This window comes from Larimichthys crocea, chromosome XXII, assembly GCF_000972845.2.
Source record: "Larimichthys crocea isolate SSNF chromosome XXII, L_crocea_2.0, whole genome shotgun sequence".
Taxonomy (NCBI): Eukaryota; Metazoa; Chordata; class Actinopteri; family Sciaenidae; genus Larimichthys; species Larimichthys crocea.
Genome location: NC_040032.1, coordinates 18689825 through 18715695, shown reverse-complemented (window position 1 = coordinate 18715695; position 25871 = coordinate 18689825). Strand labels below are relative to the sequence as shown.

Here is a 25871-nt window from a genome sequence, read left to right as displayed (position 1 = left end):
AATCAAGGGTTTTGCTGAAACGCCAATACCGATGTTCTGTTTACAGCTGTTTGTACGTGGGATCCTTTCCTTTGAGCTTGTTAAACACTATTTTAAGTAGTGAGACTGTGTGGATGGAAGTGTGTCCATATACTGAACAAATAACTGACTGACAGATGGAGAGTATGAAAACACGTCTGACTGCTCATGTTTTGTTGTATTGTCCAAGTTCCCAGATCTCACCAATTACCATGTTTTCATAACTGATACAAATGATGACCAAAACTACAAAAACTCAACCCGAGTGGTACAAAGGGGAAACTGTTTCCAGTATTTCATGAAACTAACTAGATGCTGGGTCCAGCTACATATTTACCATACTGACATGAGAGTGGGATCTTCTCATCTAATTCTACATCTAACTCTAGCAAGAAAGTGAACAAGCATTTTACCAAAATGTGGGACTATCCCTTTAAAAGAGCAGCGTGAAGGATTTAGAGACATCTAGTGGTGTAGATTTCCACCCCGATGCCTCACCCTCTCTTTCCTAGCGTGAGGGAGAAACTACAATGGTCAAGAAATGCACAAAACACCAAAATGCCACATCTAGAGTGTGCGGTTTGTCTTTTGTAGTGTATACTGTAGAAACATGACAGCTCACATGGCAGACTCTGCCATCTGTAAATATAGAAGGTTAGAGCACTGGAGAGTATACTAAAAAACATAGAGTATCCCTTTAAGTCACAAACACTGTCTGTCTGTAACATCCAGACGCCCTAAAATCATTGGAAGTGGTGCTCTGCACGCTAGCAGCTGGTGTGTGTTTATTTATAACCATTAAATAATTGATAAAAAAGCTTTTGCTATTACCCCAAAATATATTACAAACCAAATTTCCAACAGCTTCTGTGTTAATCAAGTAAGTGAGCCAACTCGGCACTTCCTGACATGCATCTGTGCTCTAGCATCTCCCTCAGGAAACCTTTTAAACATTTAAACTCCACAAACTTCAACAGAACAAACTTTGTGTGGACGTTGCCTGTTGTGGGGGTGTACTGAACACTTGGGGCCGCTTTTTTATGCTGTGAAATAATGACATCATATTCATTCACCACAATAGTTACCTGCTCATTAGGGCCCCTTTTGTCTCCGTTGACAGCCTTTAGGAGGACGGCGTCTTCGGTCTTTGTGTTTGTCTTCATCTCCACGACAATGTCATCTTTGGTGGTCTTCTCTTTGGTGCTGCTGACAGAAACAAGAGGTCAGCACGTGTGGAATCTGACAAAAAAAACCAGGTAACTGGGCCTTATTATGCAAATACATCATTAAAAATGTCTTTGTTCTTTCAAGTTTAACATTTGTCTGCTGTGTTATTATATCCAGGTTTAAGTCAGTTTGTTTTCAGCATTCCTGCATCAGGATCTACGGGAATGTAGTTATTTTATGGGATAAGAAAAGTATCCTCAGATTTATCCTTTAAAAAAAGTGTTTTGTTGACATGGTAGAAGACAATACTCACATCTCTTGTTTCCCTGAGCGTCCACAAGGGATTTTCCCCTTCTTATGCAGGAAGTAGAGAACACTGCCGAGGATGGCCAGCAGCAGCAGAGAGAGTATGATCACCACTATGATCACTCCGCTGCCCTCAGCTACACACACACACACACAGAAAGACAAATCACATGTCAGTGTTAATCACGATATCGGCAGTATCGGCAACAGTAACAATTTAAAAGACTTGTGATGTTTGGCCATTTATCAGGCAGGAATGGCCTAACATACAAATGATAGTGGTTGCATTATGGGAAGTGTAGGATAAAGCTAAATCCTTATTTCAAGTATTCTAATTTTAATCTGTCTCTTGCAAATCCCCCATTACTATGACTGGAGTGCCATTTTAAAAATAGGATAAGGAAACATCTGCTCTGTACAAACTGACTGCACTATTTCAGCCATTTTGTTTCTTAAGTGGCGTATTTAACAAAGTCCATTTCCTCATGCATGATAAATAATTAGCTGAGTGTGAAATCATATTATATTTTTTTGCAGTGTCATTAAAGCTGCAGGATTGCAGAAAAATGTCATTTGTTTTGCACAGAATTTGTGACTCAAAGTCTTAATAACTGATTTAATTTAGATTACATAATTCCTCCAGAATGAAAAGACACTAACTTTTTAGTTTGCTGGTTCAGTTTGTCTGAGTGGCAACCAGTAACATTTCAAAAGATAAAACCAAACTACCACAGGATCCTTTCAAGCCCCGTATAATGTTCTTATCAGGACTGAGAAGGTATCTGGGATGGTTAAAAGTGCCTTTTTGCATTTTGAATTCATCTTTTTCATTTCAATTCACTAAAATGTTTTGAAATATTCCTACAGTAACTCATGATATTATTTTGCGCTTACTTATTATCAAATGCATGACATCAGTCACAAAGGCATATCTGTGCCGTGGTGTATTCTCAAGGATTAATTACAGTTTACTGCCATTTGTGTGAGTGATGATTATGGTAGACGGAATAGACTGTCACTGTCTGCTTTAATCCCAAATTGATGTTGTCCATTGTTATATATCGGCTCATTTAAAGAACTGATTCTGCAGCTATAGGACAGCCCCTCAAACCTTTACCTCACCTACTGTACATTAAAGTTAACTTTCCCAATGAACTCTCCTAACCATATGAGAGTTCATTGTTGTAGTGCAGAAGACAAAACAGCAGCACATTTATACACACACATGCAAGCAAAGAACAGAATAGAAGTGGCCATTTGAATTTGTTATATTTCATTTACAAAATCAGAAAGTAGAAGAGATGATGGTCGCTTTGGGAAGCCTGTGGATGTTCTCTGATAGACTATATTAACTTGAGCAGAGCTGGGACTTAAATAATTTCACATTAGCAGGATGACAAAAGAAACAAAGAAATATCTCCATTATTTCTGCCCCAACACTCATTTAGCTTCTTTTGACACTTCCACATACAACATATTAATGATCCCTCCTCTGAACTGTAGTTTTTGAATGTGCGTGTCATTATCAGCAGACTGAATAATTTATGTTACACTGATACAAAAGAGATGCAGGCTGACTACCGTTCAAACCTTGTGTTACACAGCAGACCTTCATAGTAGGAAAAGTACAAAACTGTTACTAATAACATTAGTTAGGATCAAAATGTCCTCAGTGCGAAAGGTCTTTAGTGTGACATGGGACTTTGTGGCAAGCAACCCAGTTTTATCTGAAATGTCTGCCTCCTCAGACATGACATGATCTTTCATGGTTAATAAGGTAAAATAGTAGTATATAAATACATTTCCAGATCTAAAATTAATAATCCCCTGTGCCTGGACTGTGATTGAATTTCAGGTTGATGCTGCTGCTCCAACAGAAGTATGGGCCCCATATTTAAAAACATTTACCATACCCCATTTGAGACAGTTATGCTTAGCTTTGCGTGTGACATACAAGCCACGCTATTTTTAGGATTTTATTTGCTTCTCCTGCATTCAATTATTGAGTTTAGCCTTCTAAATGTGCTGAATGCACAAAAACGGAGAAACAGACTAAAGACAGCGTTCATTTTGTGGTCCTGAGTGGCATAAAACAGTGATGCAATTCATTCTTAAAATAGATCATCTCCATGTTAATTTTGTGTAGAAAGCTTTTACTCTCAGCCTGTATACATGTTTAAAATGGCCTCTAATAAGCTCAGTAAACAATTAGGAGAGCGACCAAATATTTATATCGTGGGAGCAGCAGAGCACTCTACTCAACAAATTTTTAACATAGTTTCTTTTTTTTTTGTTATTGTCGTTTTAATGGGGGTGAAGGGGGAGGGCGCTCTGAAATGCCCTTCATTTGCTCGTTGTACTCCCCTAAGGCTAGTGAAGACTTTAATGGTATGAAGTGACTGTTGAGATATAGTCAGAAAATTGCCCCATAATAATTCCCCTCTTCATACTTCACACTGCAATTTCACTTGGTATGTAAAAATCCACTATAAAACACAAGACTGTCTGGAAAAGTCAATAAAAGTGAGACACTCTTTTCTCACTTATTTATGTTTGTTGCAAAAATTCTGGGATATATATAAATACTGCTTTTACTACTGCAGTAGCATTATAACTGTTGGGGTGCTCGAATTTGCTGGTGTTATTTTTTTTCTCTGTATCAAACAGAATATTTAATATGCCCACAGGCCATCCCAAAGATCTGCCAGTGAACCAAAGACAGTCCTGGTATAGAGCCCCTAAATAATGTATACAGTCCTTCAACCCTTCATTGTCACAGATAGAACTTAGTCTAAAGTGTGAAAACTGAGACAGAAGAGAGTCTTTTAGTTGGAAAAAGGGAAAAAGGCGACTGTGGCGATAATCTTACCAGGAGAGAAGGGAGCAGTTGAAGTGACCCTGGGAACTGTGAACAAGTAGAACAACGCTTAGAGTGGCCCCCCAACATACACACACACTTCTCATGTTTCATTTGATCGCAGCTGCTTTAGTAATTACAAACTATCCCATATTCAACTGGAGGTGTGAGGGGAACAGAGCTTAACAATACTGTTTTTTATTCATCTGCTAAAGGATCATTTCCCAACCTGGGGGCTCAGGATCCCGGAGGAGACACAAGCTGATTAAAGGGATAAAACCTAAATATTTTGGTACAAACTCAGTTAATGCCTGCATTGTGGTCTTACCCTGTGATGAAGAGTCACAGGTGGATCGTTTTATGGGGTCACAGGCAAAAAAGGTTAGGAACAACTGCGGCTTTTTGTCTTGTCTTAGGGCTTCATGGCAGCAGTGAGCTGAAAACTCTCACAGGCTGCATCAGTGATGGATTTTGCAAGTCAAGAGTTAAAGAATGGCCATGACGAATGTGAGGGACATGCACTTAGTCTAAAGGTGTAAAGCCCTGGACATTGTCCTTAAAATGTGGCTATTGGTATTTATTTTAATAATTTAATATGCATGACTAAATAAGTAAGATCTAAAACTATTCTAACTTTGTCAGATAATACTCGGAGTAAGAAGCTGATGAGAAAATGTGGCCTTGCCACACTTTTCTGTGTAAATTACCGACAAAGGTGTTGACGAAAAGATGTTAAGTTGGAGCGTCTTGTTTTCTCACACACTGTATGTCCAGACCAGAAAATAGGCCATAAAATTAAGATTTATGATGTGTGAATCTTAAGATTCTGTTGCATGTGGAAAAAACAACCCCTGAACAACTACAGTCATCACACAAACATTCCCTCCATAATGTGTTTCACCTAAGAAATTCTGTAATAAATTATGAAACCGGTGAGAAATGTATGAGAAGATTCACTGTGAGGGCAAGCAAACCTCGCGCTCATGGTGGGCATTAATGAATGCTTCAAAGTCAAACTAAGTTTGAAACTCCATCACTGATGCAGCCTGTGAGGGAGCACAGAACACTCTTCTTACTTCTTCACTCACCGCAGCTCCTTCACTGCACCAGAAGCCAAATATTGCATGAGCACTGTGGCCTTTCCCATAACAGTGCTGTCATGTTGGAATAAAGGCTGGAATTAAATGGCTAAAAGATGAAAAACAGTATGACCCTGATTTCCATTGTTTGAATGCAAATGTCAGTGCAGTCTTCATCAAACCCACAGCATGATCCACTCGTACAGACTTTCCAGTGCAGGTAAAAGAGAGACTCACTGGCTTTGATGCTGAAAGCCTTGATTTCAGTGCCCATGTCATTGGAAGCGTTGCACAGAGCGCTGATGTCCGAGGTGACTTTGACTGACACCACGCTGTGAGTCATGTGCTCGTTTGCTTTGCTCACCACCTCTTGCCAGCTCTGCTGAGACACACACACCTTGTTGATGAGAACATCATACACATGTTTACATCAGTGAATATTAACTGTTTGCAAAATGAAGCTTACAAACTGATGCTGCTGATCCTCACAACTAGACAATCTATAAAAGCCTATAAGCTCGTGGTCACCACATTTTTATATATTTTATTTGACTACACTGCAGATCATGCATGTCTTTAAATTTATAATAATAATAAATTTATATAATAATTATATATTTCTATGCATTCATGTTTGTCATTATTTAGCCGCAGAAATACTACACGGAGCGGCAGACCAGCAACTCCAATTTCCTGCAAGGTAAAATTACTGTTTTGGTAAATGGAATCTGGTGGCTTTGAACTGAACGTCTGTTTCTAATTAAACAGTTTTAGTAGATGCATATTGACGGCGTGCAATTGCCCAAAAGGATTACATTGCAGCCCATTTCACGGCTCACTCAGTACTGGACCAGTTTCAAGAACTGTTGTCCCTATTAGACTAGAATCAACCCACAAACACTCACATACTTTCACTGTCAGTGTAAAGAACTTAATTTACTCCCCACCACACTAACGGCAGGACTTTAATTCAAATATTATCATCTTCACATGTCAACTGTTACAGGAGCATCACTACAAAACAAACTAGCTTCTACTGCATGATGAACTGCATCTAGTGGAGACCGCTGTGAAGTTTGTGCTGTGTTACAGTGCAGACTGGATACCTGACTGCCGATGATGTTCCAGGAGATGCTGGGCAGTGGATGGCCCTGAGCCTCACAGCTCAGGTTCACCATCCTCCCTGCTGCCTCCTCCAGCTGCACTTCCTGCTCCACACCCACCAGCTGGGGACCACCTAGATGCACGTACACAGTATTCAGTGTATGTACTGTAAGTCATCAAATTACATTTATAAGTGTAGTTCATCATATTTGAATAACAAGTCTGTTTCTGATCGGGTCCTGTTTTAATTTGATAAATTCAGTATATTGTACATTTCCATTAGTCAGGCACAATAACAGACTTGTGTCACACACTCTGCTGCTGAGTTTTTCTTTTAGACAGAAAAACTTAAATTGACAAATAAATAATTCAGTTCAGTTCCCTTGACGCACAGTTGTTTTACATTAAAAGCCATTCAGTGACTTGGAAGGACACAGTTCTCCTCTTCTCTGGCAGGTTTTCAAAAGCTGCACATAAGTCTTTGACTGCACACATCCTTCTATAGGACAGATTCCAATCTTCACCTGACTGATATTTGCATTAACAGAAGCAGGTGTTTTTATCAGGCTAACCAAATTAGAGCACACAGAAACAGAGTCAATACAGAGACTATTCAAAACCAAGAAGAAGAACCAAGATACCTGCAACAAAACTATAACCACATATTTAAGAGCCAACAAGAAAAAACTGCATAAATAAATGAGAAGAAATAAAGAAGCATTTGAGTGCTGTGTGTAAAAGTGGATGGAAACTTAATAATGACATGAATTTCCTTTCAGCTTTAGCTACATGTTTAATGCAAAAGTCAAACTCTAGAAATGTATTCTCGTATTTATGTGGAAGCTTCTTTTGGCATCACAGGTAAAGAGAAGTTCTTGGAAGGCGATGGGACAACTGACCTTGAACGATGATGTGAACGGAGCCGCTTGTGTGCAGGGCAGGCAGGGAGGGAACGGTCACCTCACATATGTACTCTCCTGTTGTTTCAAAGGTGGCATCCTTCAGATGCAATGTGTTCCCTTTACCAACCTGCTGCCCATCCTACACACACACACACACACACACACACACAATAGGTCTACTTTGTTTATGATCAAATACCTAACTAATGACATCCTAACCAGCCTCAGCTGTGCTAACATGCTAAACTAATATGGTGGACATAGTAAACATTACAACTGCATGTTAACATGCTCATGTTAAGGTATACTTAGCTCAAACACAAAGGACCACTGTGTCTAAACACAGCCTTCACAGACTGTAGCCTGCAGACTCAGTAACTGCCTGCTGCTTACCAGATTTTAAATCTAATCTAGTCTAATCTGCACTAATGTGTACATACCTTGTACCAGACAGTGGATGTTTTCAGGGAGGACAGAGCGTTGCAGGTCGCAGTCAGTTCTTCTCCTTTGAGCATGACTTCTGAGTCTTTAGGCACCACCACAGCTGGGTCCAAGTCTGAGCACAACAGACGAAACAACACCAAAATAAGACACAGGAAACACATCGTCACAAGGTTGGGCTGGGATTAATTCAATGGAAGACTTCTGTGATTATTCACTTTTTTCTCTGAGATCGAGACGAGATGACCTGTTGATGACATCTCTGTGCATTAAGTACAAAGTTGGAGTCAGGACGTGGTTAGCGTAGCTTAGTATAAAGACTGGAGGCAGGGGGAGGCAGCTAGCTTCACCTCTTACATCTCCTGTTGTTTGTCTTCAAACCAGTTCAAATATACAGTACAGTACGTTATGGTATCCATAAGTGTGTATGTACATATAGTATATATATGTTTTTCTGTGTGTGTGTGTGATTCAGTGCTCATTTCTTACAGTGCACAGTGAGCTGCATCTCTCCTTTGACCTCGCTATATCCGGTGTAGTCCAGAGGGCGACACTGGTAGATGCCGCTGTGTTTTCGTGACACTGGTGACAGGGTCAACACATCACCGTTGCTCTCCAAGTCCACATCCATATCCTGCAACAAATACGCTCATTTGTAATCTGAATCCATGCTGTGATCATGTGAGGGCGATAGCAGAAAGTAAAGCATGTTCTTCGTTTCTTTATCAGATGTGCTTTTACGGTGAATGTTCCAAGACATGCTGTATTTTCAAGACAGGTCACAGAGGTCAGTCCAAGGGGGACAGCTGCAGACTTTATGATTACACTGAAGAAATGACTTACTTCCTTCAGTTTGATTTGGCATAAAGAGTTTATGGGTATAATCCTGCTTTGGTTTAAAATTATACTTTTCCTAAATGTACATGAACTTACTTCCAACTTTGTCATGACATCTGAGACTTAGGTAGGTTACAGAACATTTTCATTTGTTTTGACAATTGTGGTTTTCCTTTCTTAGTTTCAGCCGGGGTAACATTTTACTGACCAGTTTCCTCCTGAGATTTACACTGAAGTCCATTAGGCCAAGAAACACAAGTGATGACACCCAGACAGGATTTAAACAAATCCTAAATGTTTAACCGTAATATCCAAACCCACTTCGAAAGTAAAAACATTTTTCCTTTGATTTTCATGTCAATTCAGCCAGAGTAAATAACGTGGCAACTAGTGGGTGGTTTTCTATGAAACTGGCTCCAGTGATCATCTCCAGAGGATTAACTGTGCGTATATACTATGTCTCAAAATATAACTGGTGGTATACCATGACAATGACAATGGTATGTACCCTCAAGTGGGGCCAATGTACGGTTCAATTTGACCCAAAGATGTTTCTAGCAACAAAAAACAAAGAACGAGAAAAACAATTCAAAATCAATAAAATAAATTAGGAAATAAGTCAATGAAGGCAACTTTGGATCCTAGTACCATTTTGCATCTAATCAATACAATACAAAATCCAAGATGATGCCAGATGGCTCCCTCAATCCTGTTCTTTTCATCCTGATTTAATAGTGTTTGCTTTTGGCCATTCTTGCTAACCTTGAGACCTTAAAATCGAGGAGGATTTCAAAACCAAAGTGGAGTATTTTATGTAAACGTGGCAGATTTTACAAAATACATGCCTCTTTCCTTCAAAACTTTCTGTAAGAAACATGAATTCTTCTTTACGGATATCTTGGCTCAGTCACTATATGGATGAAAAATACACACAGTCTATTCAAAACATGTATTTGTACCATCAACTCTTGTCTGCAAACCATCCTGTTTTTAGAGCAGAAGAGGTAAAAAAAAAATGGTGCAACTCAGCTTCCTCCATTTTGGATTCTTTGGCTCTCTATGACATAAGATGATGTCTAAAAATGATAAGATCGAGATTCAAGAAATGCATCCCGTAAGTCATGACCATTTGCCCCTGACTGCCTAGTTAGGAAGAGTTGGCAGTCAGCTGAGTTTTTATATTGTCCACACATACAATGGATGTGTGTCTGACATGGGAATGAGTCCTGCCCATGAGCCCTGTCAGTGTGGCCTCCGGTCTCAGACCCCAGCTCGGATCTGCAGGGTCAGAGCTGACAGAGCCTTCATAGACCTTGCACACTCATGTCTACATGGGGCCCTGTGAGCTCTGCATATCAAAAACATTCCCTACATGTCTCCTGTGTGTCACCCATTCTCTCTTGGGGACTTTTAGGGTGAGAAAATGCCTTCCATTCTTACTTGTTCTCTGTTGAAAATGAAGGACGGCGGGGGGTTGCCATCACCCTGGCAACGTAGCTCCACAGTATCCCCCTCTTTGACCAAGCCCTGGGGCGACTCCTTCCACAGCTCCACCATGGTGGTGGGGTCTGGACACATGCACACACACACACAGACAGAATCAAATTAAGCAGGCTTATTCAGCTAAAGTCACTTTACAAGGGCATTTACATAATGCTGACAGCACAGACTGATTTTGGCTTGGTCTGCCACTGTATCACTACAAAACTGTTTCAAACGATTAGACCAAAAGACAAACAATGTGTCCATTAAACATAAATAATGCAGCATGATTGACAGTAACAAGATTCATACAGTTCCCCCTAAAGTTAAAAAAGATTGTATACCTTTTATCTAGGTAAGACATTCTCCTGAGACACTGGCTTTAAGTTTGAATTGCACATAAACATTTTTACTAATACAAAATAATTTCAACCAAGTGCTGTGTTTTTCACAGACACAAACAATTAATCTGCAGCTCTCCTGTGAGTTCATTGGTTGTTGTTCCTGATGTGGGCGTCTCATGAATATTCTACTGGCAGTGTGGAAGTTTGATCTATGCATTAGCATCTGTTACAGCCAAATAAAATAGGCAAGACAAATAATTTGCAGGAGGATAGGATTCAATACAAATCAACAGTTTCAACTCTTTTAGCAGTTTAATTTATACATGAAGTGGAATCACAGGTGGAATGTGGAATACACAGTGGAATACAGAAGTGGAATTTGTGACATAAAAACTGAGTGGCAGGTGTAACTTTATGCAGTTTGATGTGATACAAATGTCAGCTGTTATAGTCAGTGGTTGAGGCCTACATGACGGAAATATAAAAAGGCTCGACTCACAGTGAACAGTGATGTTGATGCTGTTGGACTCGACTGTCCTGATGGCTGTCGGGACAAAAAAGCTGACCTCGCAGGAGAAATAGGCATCCTTGTCCTCCTTAATCACCTTGTACTCCAGTGTGCTCTGGACAGAGTAGAAGCCACTGGGCTCCCGGGTCAGCAGGGTCAACAAATTTACATCTGTAGTATGAACAAGACAACGTAGATATGTAACAATGGACCACAGCAAATTAAAGCTATTTTTATTCTTTACATGGGGATCACTGAAGTTATTACTCTGCACCCTTCAGGGAACATGAATGCTTATACCACATTTCATGGCAATCTATACAATCTATACTGTCTAGATGTTTCAGTCTGGAACAAATGGGTGGACTGACAAACCCATCGACATCTCTCGAGGCAAGTGTTGCTAAAAATATCTCAGTCTTCTGTGGACGGGGAAATTCTTGGCTCCAGTTCAGAGGTACTTAAGGATATTGCTGTTTTACTGATTAGTGTGGAAAACTTCCCTGTTCAAGTGCTGTATCAATATGCTAAGACTTGAAATGAAATGGGGCAAAGTCGAAGCCTGGATTTAAACCAAAGGAAACACTATAGTGAGGCCCATATACTGTTTGCACTTACGTCCTGGTGTAGACATCAATGGCATGCTGTTCCTGTACCAGGTGATGTTGGGTTTAGGGAAGCCGTTACGAACTTCACACGATGCAACCTGGATGAGTCACATTGATAAATCTTTATTACCTAGCAGCAGTAAATGAGAAACACAAATGCTGTGGATAAAAGATCAAGTGTACCCACCTTCGACGGTACCTCATTGGTCACAGATATCCCAGTAGTGACACCCTCAATCAGTGGAGCCTCTGGAGGAGCTGAATCAGGAAAATAATTTAGAATAATAAGACTTTGAATTCTTCTTTAAATCATGGTTTGTCTGTCATGGAGATTGTGTTTTGTGGTCTTCCTTACCAAACACTCTGAGGTGGGTCTTGCCCTCAGCATAGCCGGCAGCCAGACCATTAACCTGGCAGAAGAACTCCCTCTCATCAGACAGTTGGACATCTTGGATGGTGAGTTGAGTTCCCTGCTGGTCTGAAGTCACCTCGATGCGACCACTGTAGTCTGTGTTGTTGTCCACCATCTGCTCATTTTGATCCCCGTAGAAGATCCGCATCCGTGTGTTACTCCCTAAAGCTCTCTGCAGGAGAAGACACATTTAGGACACACTTCACCTTGTAATGAACTCTGACATCTTGGGCAATATTTTAGGGTTAAATCAGTGGAAACAGTTGCTTGTGTGTTTGGTTGATATTGGCTATTGCTTCCAGGTAGGATTGAAACCACATGTCGAGCAGGTAAATATCAAAGGAACTTGTGTCTCATGGGTATTTTCCTCTCACATGCTCAAATGACTTTGACGAATTGAGCCATTTGTCTCTACTTTCAGAGGGGTTTTGTTCCCCGGACATGCTGACATGCTGCTCTGACTGACTTCTGCAAAACAAACAAACAATGCGATCCATCCATCAATCAATTACTGACGCCTGTTTAGTTGAATCAGACAGATCCTCAGTCATAGCAGTTTCTGCTCTGTCTCCATTGCCCTTTAAGCCATCCTAGCCATAGCTTTCTAACCCTGTTTTTGTGTTTTTGTGTTTTCCTGCTAGTTTATGCCCATATGGACTTGCCAGTGAATGATTACATGTTGTATCATCATTTCAGTTAACATTGTTTTGACTCCTTCTACTGAGAGTATTGCTTTTGGGTCTAGATCTTGGTTAATGAGTCATTACAGTTGTCACAAGATGACGGTTGAAACAAGTGCCTTGCTCATTAATTAGCTGGCCTTTGCTGTATGATGTAATTCCACTGCTTGTTTTCCCTGAAGTGTAATGGTTTCTTCTGACGTCAGTAGAGACTGCTGAAACAGTAAAATAACCACTCGTGTGTGTCATTTATTATACTTCTAAACCACTTTGTAACATGTATAAATATCCTGTTTATCCTGTCTTTTTCCAGGAAATAAAAATGTCTGACATTACAGCCACAAACTCAGGCCGAGATGCCTTGGCCATAATTCAAATTAAGGGGGCAGCCCTACTCCATACATGCACGCGTGGATAGTTCCCGACAGGCAGTGTCAGTTTTCGCAGCGGGTCCAGCAGTACTCACCACAAACCACTGGATCATGACAAAGCTGGGCTCGTTGCTGGCATCAGTGAAGCTGTATTGGCAGGGGATCTGAGCCGAGTCACCCAGGTAGACCTCAACACTCTCATACATAGTCAGCTCCACCTTGGCCCACACTGGAAAACACACAGACACACACATAAATCAACTACATGTTTTTAACAGTCACTACGCCATGTTTCAGTATTATTCATAAATCATTCAAAGACATAAAACTGTATTAAAGTCAAAATAAAAGTGGCATTTCACCATCTCCCTCACCAACATCTAATTCTAATTTTTATCCTTGACCTTCATATAATTCTGAAGTGCATTGTGTTTGGCAGATGACTAACTGTCTTCCCAAACCAACCTGGAGTCAGTCTGCCATGTTCGCAGAACAAAGAAGAAAAGGCTTCTTGTCCACATGGCATAATTTTCATCTCCCTTCTGCCTGGCTGACTGTAACCACAAAACCACATCTTGGCCAAAAAAATCAGTTCCCTAGGCATCATTGGGGGAATGCAGGCATGGGAAGGCTAGCCAGTTTGACACTGGGCTGTTGATTCAGACAGCCAAGTGCTTTTTCAGCCATGTTGGACTTGGCTGCTGTCATTGAAGGGGCCAACTCACACAGTGACAAAGAGAAACAAGATGGCACAAAAGTCCATTTTCTATGTTTAATCTAGTTTTTATGAAAGATTGTAAAGGATACTTCTCCTCCCCTTCCCCTCCACCTTACGCTGTCAGGTGTCACTGTGTGATGTTTGGTGGATTTACTTGTTTTAGGGTACCTTCTTTTTTCTCCTTAGAGTTAGCTTTTAATTGATGACTTTGGTTCATATACATATAGAACGGTTAGTGTTCCCTCCTCTATCAGTGACTTCTCTCAGTATGATAGCTGAGTATCTCTGCAAACCAGTTATTCTTGAAAAAGTTCAATGTCCTTTGATTCAGACCAGAGTCTGAAGAGAGAAACGATGTACTTTTGAAAAAAAAAATTACACACTATCAGTGGCGGTCAACAGATGGTGTGAGTGTTAGTCAATAAGATATCTTTGGTCCTTAAAATGTGATTTTTAATGATTTCACATAAGTGTTGTGAGTAAAAAGTACATGTTTAAACTAGTAAAAAAATAGATATCTCTGGTTCTGTTGCCTTATTTTAATATTTTTTTATTTTTACTGTCGATGAGTTGAAGTGCAATGCTGAAAAGAAAAGAGTATTCTTTTAAGAACAGTATGTAGGTAAATGTATTTCAACTAGTGTACAGAATACAAAACACAATAAGAAAACTATGGTGCAAACTTTATTGTCTCAAGAATTACTGTAGGCCACCTCTTATGTGCACTGTGCAGCTGTATTATGTAGGAAAACATAGATTTTGTGTTACCAGATACTGAGGCCAAAAGAAAACACCAGGCATATCCCAGTTTTTGACTATTTAATGGTTTTCAAAAGAATGGAAAAACAATTAGCAAGTGTTACACTACAGTGTCATTGTGTGTGTGCGTGTTTTCAGCGTTGGTTGAAGCAGACCAAGCATGAAAAGAGCTTTAAGAGTCCAGTTGCCACCCTGCTGCCCCCATTCAGTCTGCTACTCCCCCCATCACCACCGTGTCCCCTCCCACTTCAGCACCAATCATTTTCACAACTCATTTTTTTTTCTTTCTCTCCCTCCCTCTTCTGCCTGAGTCTATGCTCAGCCAACCATTTCTTTCAAGACAACGGGCGCGCCATTGTTCCCCCACCTGGGTGGACCGGACCCCCCCCACACACACACACACACACACACCCCCACACCCAGTCGGCCAAACGATACTTTTCCATCCTTGAAGCAGAGGTTAAAAACAGTTCATCATGTACTGAAGTTTTTGTTTACTGTGACAAAGATGATGTGAGACAGATTTGAGACAAGAAGCAGATTAAGGAGGCTGCAGCGCAAAATATGTCACAGAAGTCAGTGTAAAAAATGTTGTGTCTCTTTGGGGCCGTGCTGCTAACTTTTCAGCTAATCCGATTAGCACTGGGGGGTTGCTGGGGATTTGGCTTCCAAAGCCAACCTGGGACCGGTCGTCTTATCTGTTCCTGTTGTGACTTTATGCTGCACGGACTAAAGCACATACACACATGACCCATGATCTATGGACCCTGGCAACCAAAACTGCTGCCGGTTTGTGTGTGTGCATACATACATTTGAGGCTGTCTGCTGTCTGTGTCTGGATGATACAGAGCTAATTCATTCAGGAGGAAAAAACGCACACCACTCCAGAATATTTGAATGTGTTGACAGGATCAGGCCTGTGACTCTACGACCTGGCCTGTCAGAGAGATGGACAAGAAAAGGGGGGCAGGCAGGAGCCAGTTCAGCAACAAACATAATTACATTTAAAATGGCTGATTAACTCCTCAACTATGCTACTGGATTATTCATTATTTAACCATTATTTTGTCATTGTTATTTAACTGCAATTAAATAAAACCACACTAAAGATCACTTCCGAGATTTGATTAATTCTGGAGTTTGAAAGCGCTCCACTCCTTTCCTTTTCCTTCCCTATATCCTTCTCTCCTTTGTGATCCAAAAACTGATTTTAGTGTTGTCGTCTTGCCAGTCATCACAGCAGGGCTGGGTACCGTTGGATATTTTTTCAACACTAGTGCCAAAATGTTGGTGCCAAAACGTTCTCAATACCTTACATTGAGGAATATAGAAAAGCCCTTTGTTAATCTGAAGCCAAATATCTCACAGGTCTGAAAAGAAGCAGCTGTACAAGAAAACTGATTTAAAAAATTCAATTCAATCACTAAATTGATTAAGGACAGGAAGCATACTGCAAACATAACTGCAAATCTCAGTTGGTCCACCACTTTGACCCATACAAAAAACTTTCAAAAACCTTTTTACACAGACGTTTCATGTCCCCCAGAGGATGAATCATACTAATTTTAGTGATCCCGACTTTTTGCATCATTTATCCTGTGAAGAATCTAAACGCCTATTGGTTGGATTGGAACAAACTTTCAGACATTGGTGATCCAAAGACGAATGCATCTATATGAGTGATCTCCTTTTCTGGTTTTGGCATTTGGTACATACATTCATGCTACCCTCAGGACGAATTTACTAACTTTAACCACAACTTTTCATCTAGTACCATTATCAGGTCCATTATTTCCCTCTTTTCCTTTCTTTACATGCTCCTGGTTCTGGGTAAAGGAGCACGAGGAAAGACTGATGGAGCACGACCTTCCCAAAAATGAAGACCACATTTCCTATAAATACCAATGTTGCCACTTGCACTACTTTCACACAAAGAGCTGTGGCTCTACTTTTTCTGTGCAATAAAACAAGTAATTGCAGATTGCATGAGAGACCTCACCTCGTGCTACAAATTCATTCTGAGAAATGACATCACTTGTTTAGAGTGATTACTGTAAAATCTTAAAATTAATTTGGTAATGATCTGCACTGTTATGCAGCACTTTTAACCCCTGTAAAACATTAACAGACAAGGCAAAGCATGTTAGAGGGGATTCAGGCAGAATTAAGGGCAGAAAGAGAATAGACAAATTCATTTTCAGATAAGGCAAATGGAGACAGACTCATACAATACTCTCACAACACAAGTGAGACAATAAGGGACATAATGAGCGCCATACTTCCAGGACAGTCTCTGCATACAGTGGCTCATTATGCACCTAACACTCGGACAATACCCTCAGACGCTAACCAAAGTGGTCACCATGATTAGCTTTCCCATTCGATTGAGGCTGTCAGCTTAGGCCTCCAGTAGATCTGCAGCTTCACCACTGATAAGAGTCCAAATCACCTCTGACGCGACAAACCAGCCTCATTTACCAACCCTAATCCCTCACATGCTTGGCGGGCCATGAAATGAGACTGAATGTTTCTGATAACATAAAAACTGGCTGTAATAAATGACCTATAAACCATTCTGTCCACTGGACTGGATTTTTTGGGTGAGAAATAATATATTTTCATTTGAGGTAACGTTGTTGTCGCCAGATAAAACGTGTTGTCTGGGGTCTGAATATGAAAATATCAGGATTATACAGATTCAAAGACATTTTAGAACAGATTCTCTGCATATGTAATGACATTTTGGGGAATGAAATTCAGCTATTCTGAAGCTACTTGTGAGAAGATGTGAGAGCCGGGACCCAAAGACTCCTTGAATAAAAGTTATGTTTGGACAGTGTGTGTCCCTCAGAGAGTGGAGGGTGTAAAAAGCTAGCATCAATACGCAACCCTGGTGTGGTGTCGAACACCTGGGGGACACAGTGTACTGCCTGACATCAAAGAGCACACACACACACACATACACACACACACACACACACTCACACATACACACACACACACACACACAGTGAAAGCATAGAGCCCTACAGTGGAGATGAGAGCTCCTTGTCCTAGTGATGCGACTGTGCTTTCAGGCGCAGCATCTGGCACAAATCTCCCTGCAGCCTGTTCCCGGGGTGACAGCCAGTGGTAGTGTAGGGTCCAGGCTTTATTCTTTCACTTGGAGAGATAAGGAAGCGCTGCAAATCTCCTCAAAGGCACTTCTTTTTGCATCAGTGATTCCTCCCTTTCATGCAGCAGAGCATATCACAGCTCTGGTTTAGGACCTCGCACGTAGCCTGCCATCATCATTGTTCTGGTGGACTTGCTCAGGTTAAGATTTTTGGAAAAGTGAGGGGGTTGATACTGATTTCATTCATAATACTTTGCATTTGGCAAACTTGGTCACGCTGCAGTTCCTGACTTCAAACAGTACCACACACGCATCAAGGTAGTTGCAAAGATCAGGTGGCACAGTGCAATGTTGGCACCTAATTTGACATGATTATACTTGCACAGGCCACCTCTTTTTGGAAATGCATGTGTGAGATTTCTGTGGTTTCGGTTACAGCCTCATCCCAGGTGATTCAAATGGGTCTGGAGTTGAATGTTCATTGATGGTTGAAGAAACAATAGAACAAACAGAGCTTTGTTGGCAGGATGAAAAATGTGAACGCCATCTTCTTACATAGCTTGTTAGATACGTCGTTCCATCAATGAATTGTCCTTTCAGTGTTCGCATGTGTTCCTCACAATTTTGACATTTCCAGTGCACAGGTCGTTGTGCTGGTGGTGGCACAGAAGACATTTCATGGAGTCACCAAAAACTTTTTGCGCGCCAAAAAAGACAGATGAAGATGTAGCTGTGCGGACAGTTCTTTCAGTTTGCTCGACTTCATGGCTGGCTTACACACACCTAATTTCTCATTTTGTTTGCAGCTGTTTGTCTATTCTGTGTTTTTCTATTCTATATTTATATAGCAAGTCATCTAAACTTAACATTTTTGCATGAACTGTGTCAACAAAAGGGAATCTGTGTTCCTGAATTTATGGAAATTTTAAAGAAATATGTTGAGACTGTCCTGGCATCTTGCTTCTCATAAATCTGTCTGCATACCCGCACATGGCTTAAAAAAACATGTCATCATACTGGGAATGTTTCTCGAGTTTCACTACATCTTCCAACCTCTAGCAAACCATCACAAACACTGGCTTTTAAAGAATTGCTAATCATTCCCGCTGGTTAGCAACTTCTTCAGCAGCTGCATTAATTTTTCATCATCACACCCGATGGGTGAGACTTCATTAAAGTAGTAACATGAATGTTTTATTTATGCTTGTATCTGATGTTCAGCAGTGAGTGTGGCTTGTTCTTCTGCATCCACTACCCATCAATAGACCCCCTCCAGAGCTGCTGGGCTCTGGCATGCAGGTTGCTCCACAGCCACAGGATGGCTAATTAAAGGTCAACAGGCTAAACACTGTATCTACATCAGGGGGGGTCTGCTTTAGCTAGTAGCAGAATAAGAATAAATTTGGAGAATAAGCCTACGGCAACTAATTTTTCTAAAAACTTTTCATTAAAATTTAGTTGTGTGTACCTTATTGCTAGAAGCTCTAGAAACAGAGCTAAAAACATGCAAAAACAACATACATTTATTATTTAGTCATTTCGCTTGCCAAAAACAAACCTAATCCAACCCCAAAAACTGTGGATTAAGCATCTGAATGGAGCCGGAATAAGGTAACACTATCACCGAAACCGGGAACAAGAACTGCAGTTCCACGGTCCAGAAATGTCCATGACCACTGTGCTACAGTTCTGGGAGAAATGCTGAGTGTAATTCTGTTTGGTTTCCATTTCAAACATAAATATCAATACAGGAATACATGATTGGATTTCCTTCCTCTAAATGGATTGGTATGTTTGGATAAAAAACAAACCACAAGTATGGAGCATATCTTGACCTATCATGAAATGTAGTCTTTAAAGCAACTGAATAAATAAAGCTTTGGAACCTTTTCCATTGATTAATCTAACACTCGGCAACATGTTGAGTGATCCCACCTCACTGAAGGTAGGTGAAATGACATTTTGAGGTAGACCAAATCTGGAAACAGCAGTTATTCCTTTGTCTTATATTAAAGTGTGTGAAAGACGAGACATTAAGGTAAGAGGGGCCAGGTATGAGGCCTCAGCTGTTATTCTAACACTATAAATAGACCTTTTCTTTTTTTTTCAATCAAACCTCTGACGACAGCACACTGACCTACTCTAACAAAGGCCTTCTTATCCCAGCACCGGTGGTCATCATCACAGCACTGCATATCCTTGAAAGCTACAAACTAGGTGCCAACTAAATCAGCTTTCCCTCCACCATCCAACAGAAAAGATTGGGCTGAGATAATCACTACCATTTGCAAGAAACCAAGAGCTCTGCTAACACTGAATTAAAAAGTTACTGTTACAAGATCAGACATATTCAGTGCTATTTTCTGGCATGTCTGTCTTTGTTGGATGGTTGACAGTTTAAATAAGACAGTTTTGTATAACCATCAAACCACCGTGATGTACTGTATCTGCAGGGTTTTGGATCAGTGCAAAGGAATATGTATACATTAAGGAGAGTATAGTGTTACAAAGAGAACTTGTCAAGTCAGGGAGCAATTATGATCCTAATTGGAGAATGTGTTGTAGAGGTATGATCTGTTTCATTTGACACAATGGCCTCAGCTAACTGAGGTCACTGTTCTTGTCAGTACTGCAGCGTTGTTGTTAAACTGATGAGGCTGTGACTAATCCTGACCCAAAGGATACAGGAAAACAAGAATTTGGTTGATACATGAAAGGGTTTGTGACAGCCAATGTGGGTTAGTAGCTGTTCCACTAGCGTCTGTAACTCGACACAATCTCTCACTGAGAGTTTCTTTCATCTGGGTTTCTGAGAAAGGGGGACATGGCTGGTGTTTAAGTACATTAAAGAAAGGAGAAGTGGAAAAAGTGCACTTTTTTTCCAGTGTGGTAGCGTGTAAACTAAAAGCGTCGTCTTCTTTTCTCTCGTTTGGCCATTATTCTTCTTCTTTGATTTTCTGCTATTTCTTTATCTTAACATCTCCCATCCTGTCTTGTCTCCTTTTTTTTATATGGGCCTATGCTTAATGAATATGCTTTACATCAATGGAGCCAAAAAGTCTTTTCTAACCTCAATAAATATTGTTACAATTTTCATGAACAGAAAGTCTACAAAAACAACAGGATGGATAATTAATTCTTCTGGTCTTCACACCCAACCACATAATTATAATTTATGCAAACAGGCTGAATCTATTTAGTGGGATGCTCTCTGATAGAGCTTCATGTTGTACTTGATGAGTCAGCTGTGTTTTGACATAAAGATCTTATATAATTTGCTTTAATGGTGATTATGAGCTATGGGTCTATCATGCCCTCATCTACTGATGTGAACCTGTGTCTGGATTCATATTTGTTTTAACTTTTTTTACATTGTTTTGTGGTTCTGCATCTGTTTGCATCTGACTGTATTAGTATTCAAGCTGTGCCTGCCCTACAACAAAGGCGTATTTGTGCACTCCCTCTGCTTTTATCCCAACTACCAGACATGAGGGGAGCTGTCGGCTGAGCGTGCCACACCTAATTCACCAGGATCAAAATGGCGAACCCCAGCGCCCCCCAATCCCCCGCTGAGAACCTTAATGCTCTCAAAGAGAATATCAGAGTGATCACAGGTGCACTGCTGTGTTAATGAGGTAGAGAGGCTACTCCCTGTGCCCAGGACAGCCCTGCTGAACCCCTCAACACACACACACACACACACACACATACACACTCTACATGATTCAAAGCAGTGTTGCTTGGACAATATTCAATAATAATCTCAATTGAGATTCCCCAACCCCCCATCTGAAACCCACCACCCGATAACCACACCTGTTTTCAGCAACGAAAGGCCAGGTGTGACAATGAGCTCCAATCACCTCACATTCCTGTTTCTACAACTTTCACAGCTCAGCTACAATAATCTTCACTGTGTTTGCAGCGATAAGAGACATGCTTTCAGAAGAGAAGAGCATGGAATATTCAGGTAGAGGAAGGTGCTTATACAACCAGTTGACTTAACAGACTTGGAGAATATATTTTCCAATAATTTGTCTGTCTACAACCCAACTATATCTGACACTGCATTATGAGTTTAACATTCATAAAGCTTGCAGTAAATGACCAGGCTAAACTTGTAGGCCCATAGCAGAAATGTGACGACAATCCTTTGTGGAAACAAATAGATTATTTTTAATTGTTACACCCCAATAAAGCTAACTAACTAGCCTGGTCTGGGCAATGCCAATCACAACTGTTTGTATAATACAGGACTTTGATATAAAAACTGTACAGAGGAGCGCCACTGAGGCATTTTCAACCAAGATGGTTGCTCCTGATGTGGAACGTTTTGCTGCAACTGTATTTTGGTCTGCATTTGGTCTGTCAAGTTATTGTTTAGTCTAAAAAATACTCAAAATGTGCATCACAATATCCTGGAATCCAAAGGTGACACCTTGAAATAGCTTGTTTTGTCTAGCAAATAGTTAGTATCACATTAGACAGAGAAGGATTGCAAAAGCACACTGCAAAAAATTAAGACTGGTAAATTTATGGATATTTTTGCTTGAAAGATAATTACCAAAATAGTTGCAGACTAATCTTCTGTCAATCAACTACTTGTTTTAGCTCAAGACCATAGTATGTATGTGATGAACGTATTATACTGTGTGATGAAAATGTAACTAGGTGTCTCCTACACCCTTAGCATTTCTTGTTAACATCATTTGAGAAATCAGAAAGCCAACATAAATTTGGTTACTTGAATACAAGACACAAACACAATTGATTATATAGTAAAATTTTAACACACTAATAGCTAAATGTTACCAATAAATATGTCTAAAAAGAAAAAAAGAAAAAAACGTTTTTTCTTTCAGTATTTTCTGTCTTGATTGATTTTTGATACTTCACGCAGTGTTTGAGCAGACATGTACACAGCTGTTGAGAGAGAAGCAAAAGATGAAAAGCACCTGTATGTATTTCTTTAAGTATGGGTGAGTCTGTGTAATGTACAATGGAATCTTATCCACCAGAATCACTACAACTGAGCTCTCTGGCTGCCAGACTGCTGCAGGAAGGCAACCAAAAAAGATTTTAAGATCAGATTAGACTTTCTGATGTTAATGTTTTGTCTGGTTAATCAGTAAATCAGTTGTTTAGTGTGCTTTGTACATGTTCTGTGAATAACTTGCGGGTGGCGGTGGCAGGCATCACAGGGTGGGGGAGGGAACCTTGTGGAGGGGGGTGAGGATGGGGAGCAAACAAAGCACATGTGGGATTTAAGCTTGACAACATCTTACAACCCTGGAAAGGTATCACGCTAGGATGAAAATGGCCAGGACAAATTGTGTACTTGTTTTCTGGTTTGCCCCAATAACCTGGCTTGTTGTTGAAAATAACTTTGTCTGCAACTGTCCCAAATTCTGCTTTCAGCTGTCCTAGATTTAACAACTATTGTCCCAGATTGACGTTTCTTTTTCATTCTACATAATTTAATTGAATTTTGTTTAAGTAAAGCACATCACTTCAATGACTCACTCTGGTCCACCATTTAAGTTCTGCTTGTTGTTCGCATCACTTATGTCTGAATAAAAAACTGAAACTACCCAAGGTGTTTGGCAACAATCCGTTTTTAATGGGAGGGAGAAGATCAATCAAACTATTTAAGTATTCACAGAGATCCCGAGAGAAAGTCTTATTTTTGTTGTCCCTGGAACAAGGGAATGGTTCGGGAAAGGGACATCCTTAACTCTGAGTGCTGGTTGTTGTGTGTGCATGTAAACAGTCTGTGCGAGTCAAATGTTCAAAACATGTTCACCTTCACAGCAGCCTTATTGACATGTCTCACACGTCTAAAACTCATGTGTTTTCACAACAAACTTGCCCCGTATTTCACATCAAAACACAGTGCTCGCCGCCAGGAATAAACACTTTCTCCTTTTGCTCTAACGGGAGCCACATGTCTGCAGTCAGTCAGACACAATGTCAAACACAATGATATATCTGTGTCTAGAACTCATAACCAGTTGCATTGTTTGATATGGGAGCAGTGAGAAGCTCAACGCCTACTTTATCTTGATCTCTAGACTGGGAGACTCCAGTTCTCAGGGGACAATATCCACCACTTGTTTTATTCACTGGGCTGCAGCGTGCCAAGACCTTGAGCCAGGACTGTGGTTATGACTGGATTCCCAGTCGTCGGGTGGCACTGTGTCCTGCTGGGCTGGGGAGGATGGAGGAGGTGGGGTTCACGTTGACACAAGCAGCTGTGAACAATAGTAATGTCGCCCCCATTCCCATGCTGTGGAGGACAGGGGCAGCTGGGGAGGGGAGTGCTCCAAGAGCACCTGTGGGCAGCCCATTTGTCAAGTGATTTGTGGGAAGGAGTGTAGGAGTGAGGAAGGAGGGCAAATAAGGGTGTATGTGTGGAAGAGAAGGGTGAGGGGATGGGGGGAGTAACTTAGAAGAGTATTATCACAGGACCACACACAATGAAATGACTGTTGAGTTCCCTGTCACACACACCTGTGCATCTATACAGAAGCCTCACACTTCCTCTAACCCTCTCCTAACCCATGCCATGTTCAAGTACTCTCGAAAAGTAAGAAATTCTTGTATTCTTTCAGTTTACTGGACGATAAAATTATTATTAATGATCCATCATGCTTGAATGTCTTGCCCACAATTCATGCTTCCAGCAGGAAACCACAGCAGAATCAGACAGTCGATAGAAGGAATTATTTTAACCTCTTCTGTATATGTACCTATAGGTATATACATACATAAAAACAATAATATATAGCATTCACCTGTCTATATGTCTCAGATTCTGAGGTCTATTTCACAGTTCAGTCAGAATAAATACTTCTCAGAGTTCAACATGAGTTCAGTGTAAAATTCTGGTTATCGTAACTTGGGTCTTAAACCTGCGCTAATCAATATTTTTTTTTATTAACAGCAGACCAAATGACTTTGTGTGGCGTAAAAGGGGTCATTCACAGTGATGAACCCACAGAGATTTATCACCCAATTCTGCAGCTCTACAGACCCTTTACTGTCTTTCAGATAATTATTTTAATTTACTGGTTTGGTTCAATCTAGTGCTGTCAAAATTGGCCAAAATTGATTAATTGAATATCTATTTTTGCACATTATGTCCATAAGAGGGTAATAATACATTGAGAGATATAACTATGCCATCTAAAGGACCAAAAGATAAGCATCCTGTTTCATTTCCGGTTCCCTGTGTTGGTGCTGGTACCGTTTTTTGCTGCTTTAGCTTATTTCAGTTATTTTTTTATATTCCTCATTGATAGTTTTAGTGAAAAAGTCCCAAAATCCATTACACTGTATATGTTACCTGCCCAGCATCATATAGCAGACAGATAAAGTTAGTAACTATCTGGTGAGTATAATGCAGCATTTAGGGGTGGAAGCAGCAGAGATTTCCCTCAGAAGTAGGTAGTGACCAAAAATGGAGCAAAAAGTGATATCTGACTTACATCTATGAATCACAACTTCAAATGAGTACTAATTTTAAATGTTTTTCTACCAGTTTCATGTGTAAAAAGAATCAATACACCCAAATGTTCATGGGACAAAAATTAGACAACCCAAGTTTATGCTGTAACATGTATAAATTAACTTCCACAGACAGGCACACGGGGAAAATCCTCTGCTCTGAACACTCCTCTTTGATTAGGCGGTTGATCTTTTAACAGCGTCCAATATCAGGGCTGAGGGAGTGGGGGAGGATTTGATATTTAAGCATCTCTTTATCCTCTCCCTTTTGAAATGTCAAGTTCAAAGATCCAGACCAGCGGCCTTGATCTGTGAGCTAAGACGCCTTAGAAAAAAAGAAAAAAACGGCAACTCCTAACCGTCATCATCACAGCTTTGAGTCGTGAGACGGTACACATGGAGTGTTATTAAGTTTGATTATGTTAAAGTCTGCAAACAGGCTTTTGATGTTTGCTCCTCGTGCTCCGATCAGACCTTTTTAATCGAATCAAAGCAGTGTTTTCTCTGTAGTGCAATGCTCGTAATGTGTGTTTGAGCCTTTTCTAATTGAATAACTGACTTATTCAATCAGGACACTTTCCCAAGCAGTCTCCCTGATGTAACACTCATATCCCACGTTAAGGCTTTTCAGTTTGTCTAATTTTTAAACACAAATA

At 40.4% G+C, this 25871-nt stretch overlaps 1 protein-coding gene across 3 annotated transcripts in view; it reads right to left on the bottom strand.

Annotated features, from left to right (window-relative positions):
* Positions 1-25871, bottom strand: part of mcama (melanoma cell adhesion molecule a) — a 44953-nt gene that overhangs the window by 3622 nt on the left and 15460 nt on the right. Inside the window, exons 2-15 of one of the 3 annotated variants that reach the window (XM_019274781.2) lie at positions 13212-13345; positions 12009-12237; positions 11841-11911; positions 11664-11751; positions 11037-11216; positions 10152-10279; positions 8364-8508; positions 7874-7989; positions 7431-7572; positions 6534-6664; positions 5665-5809; positions 4361-4396; positions 1499-1628; positions 1104-1224 (exon numbers count right to left, since the gene is read on the bottom strand). In XM_019274781.2, the coding sequence (XP_019130326.1) occupies positions 1104-1224; positions 1499-1628; positions 4361-4396; positions 5665-5809; positions 6534-6664; positions 7431-7572; positions 7874-7989; positions 8364-8508; positions 10152-10279; positions 11037-11216; positions 11664-11751; positions 11841-11911; positions 12009-12237; positions 13212-13345 (1796 nt within the window). The remainder of the gene's footprint in view (positions 1-1103; positions 1225-1498; positions 1629-4360; positions 4397-5664; positions 5810-6533; positions 6665-7430; positions 7573-7873; positions 7990-8363; positions 8509-10151; positions 10280-11036; positions 11217-11663; positions 11752-11840; positions 11912-12008; positions 12238-13211; positions 13346-25871) is intronic. The other 2 variants (XM_019274784.2, XM_019274782.2) reach the window with 2 other exon arrangements.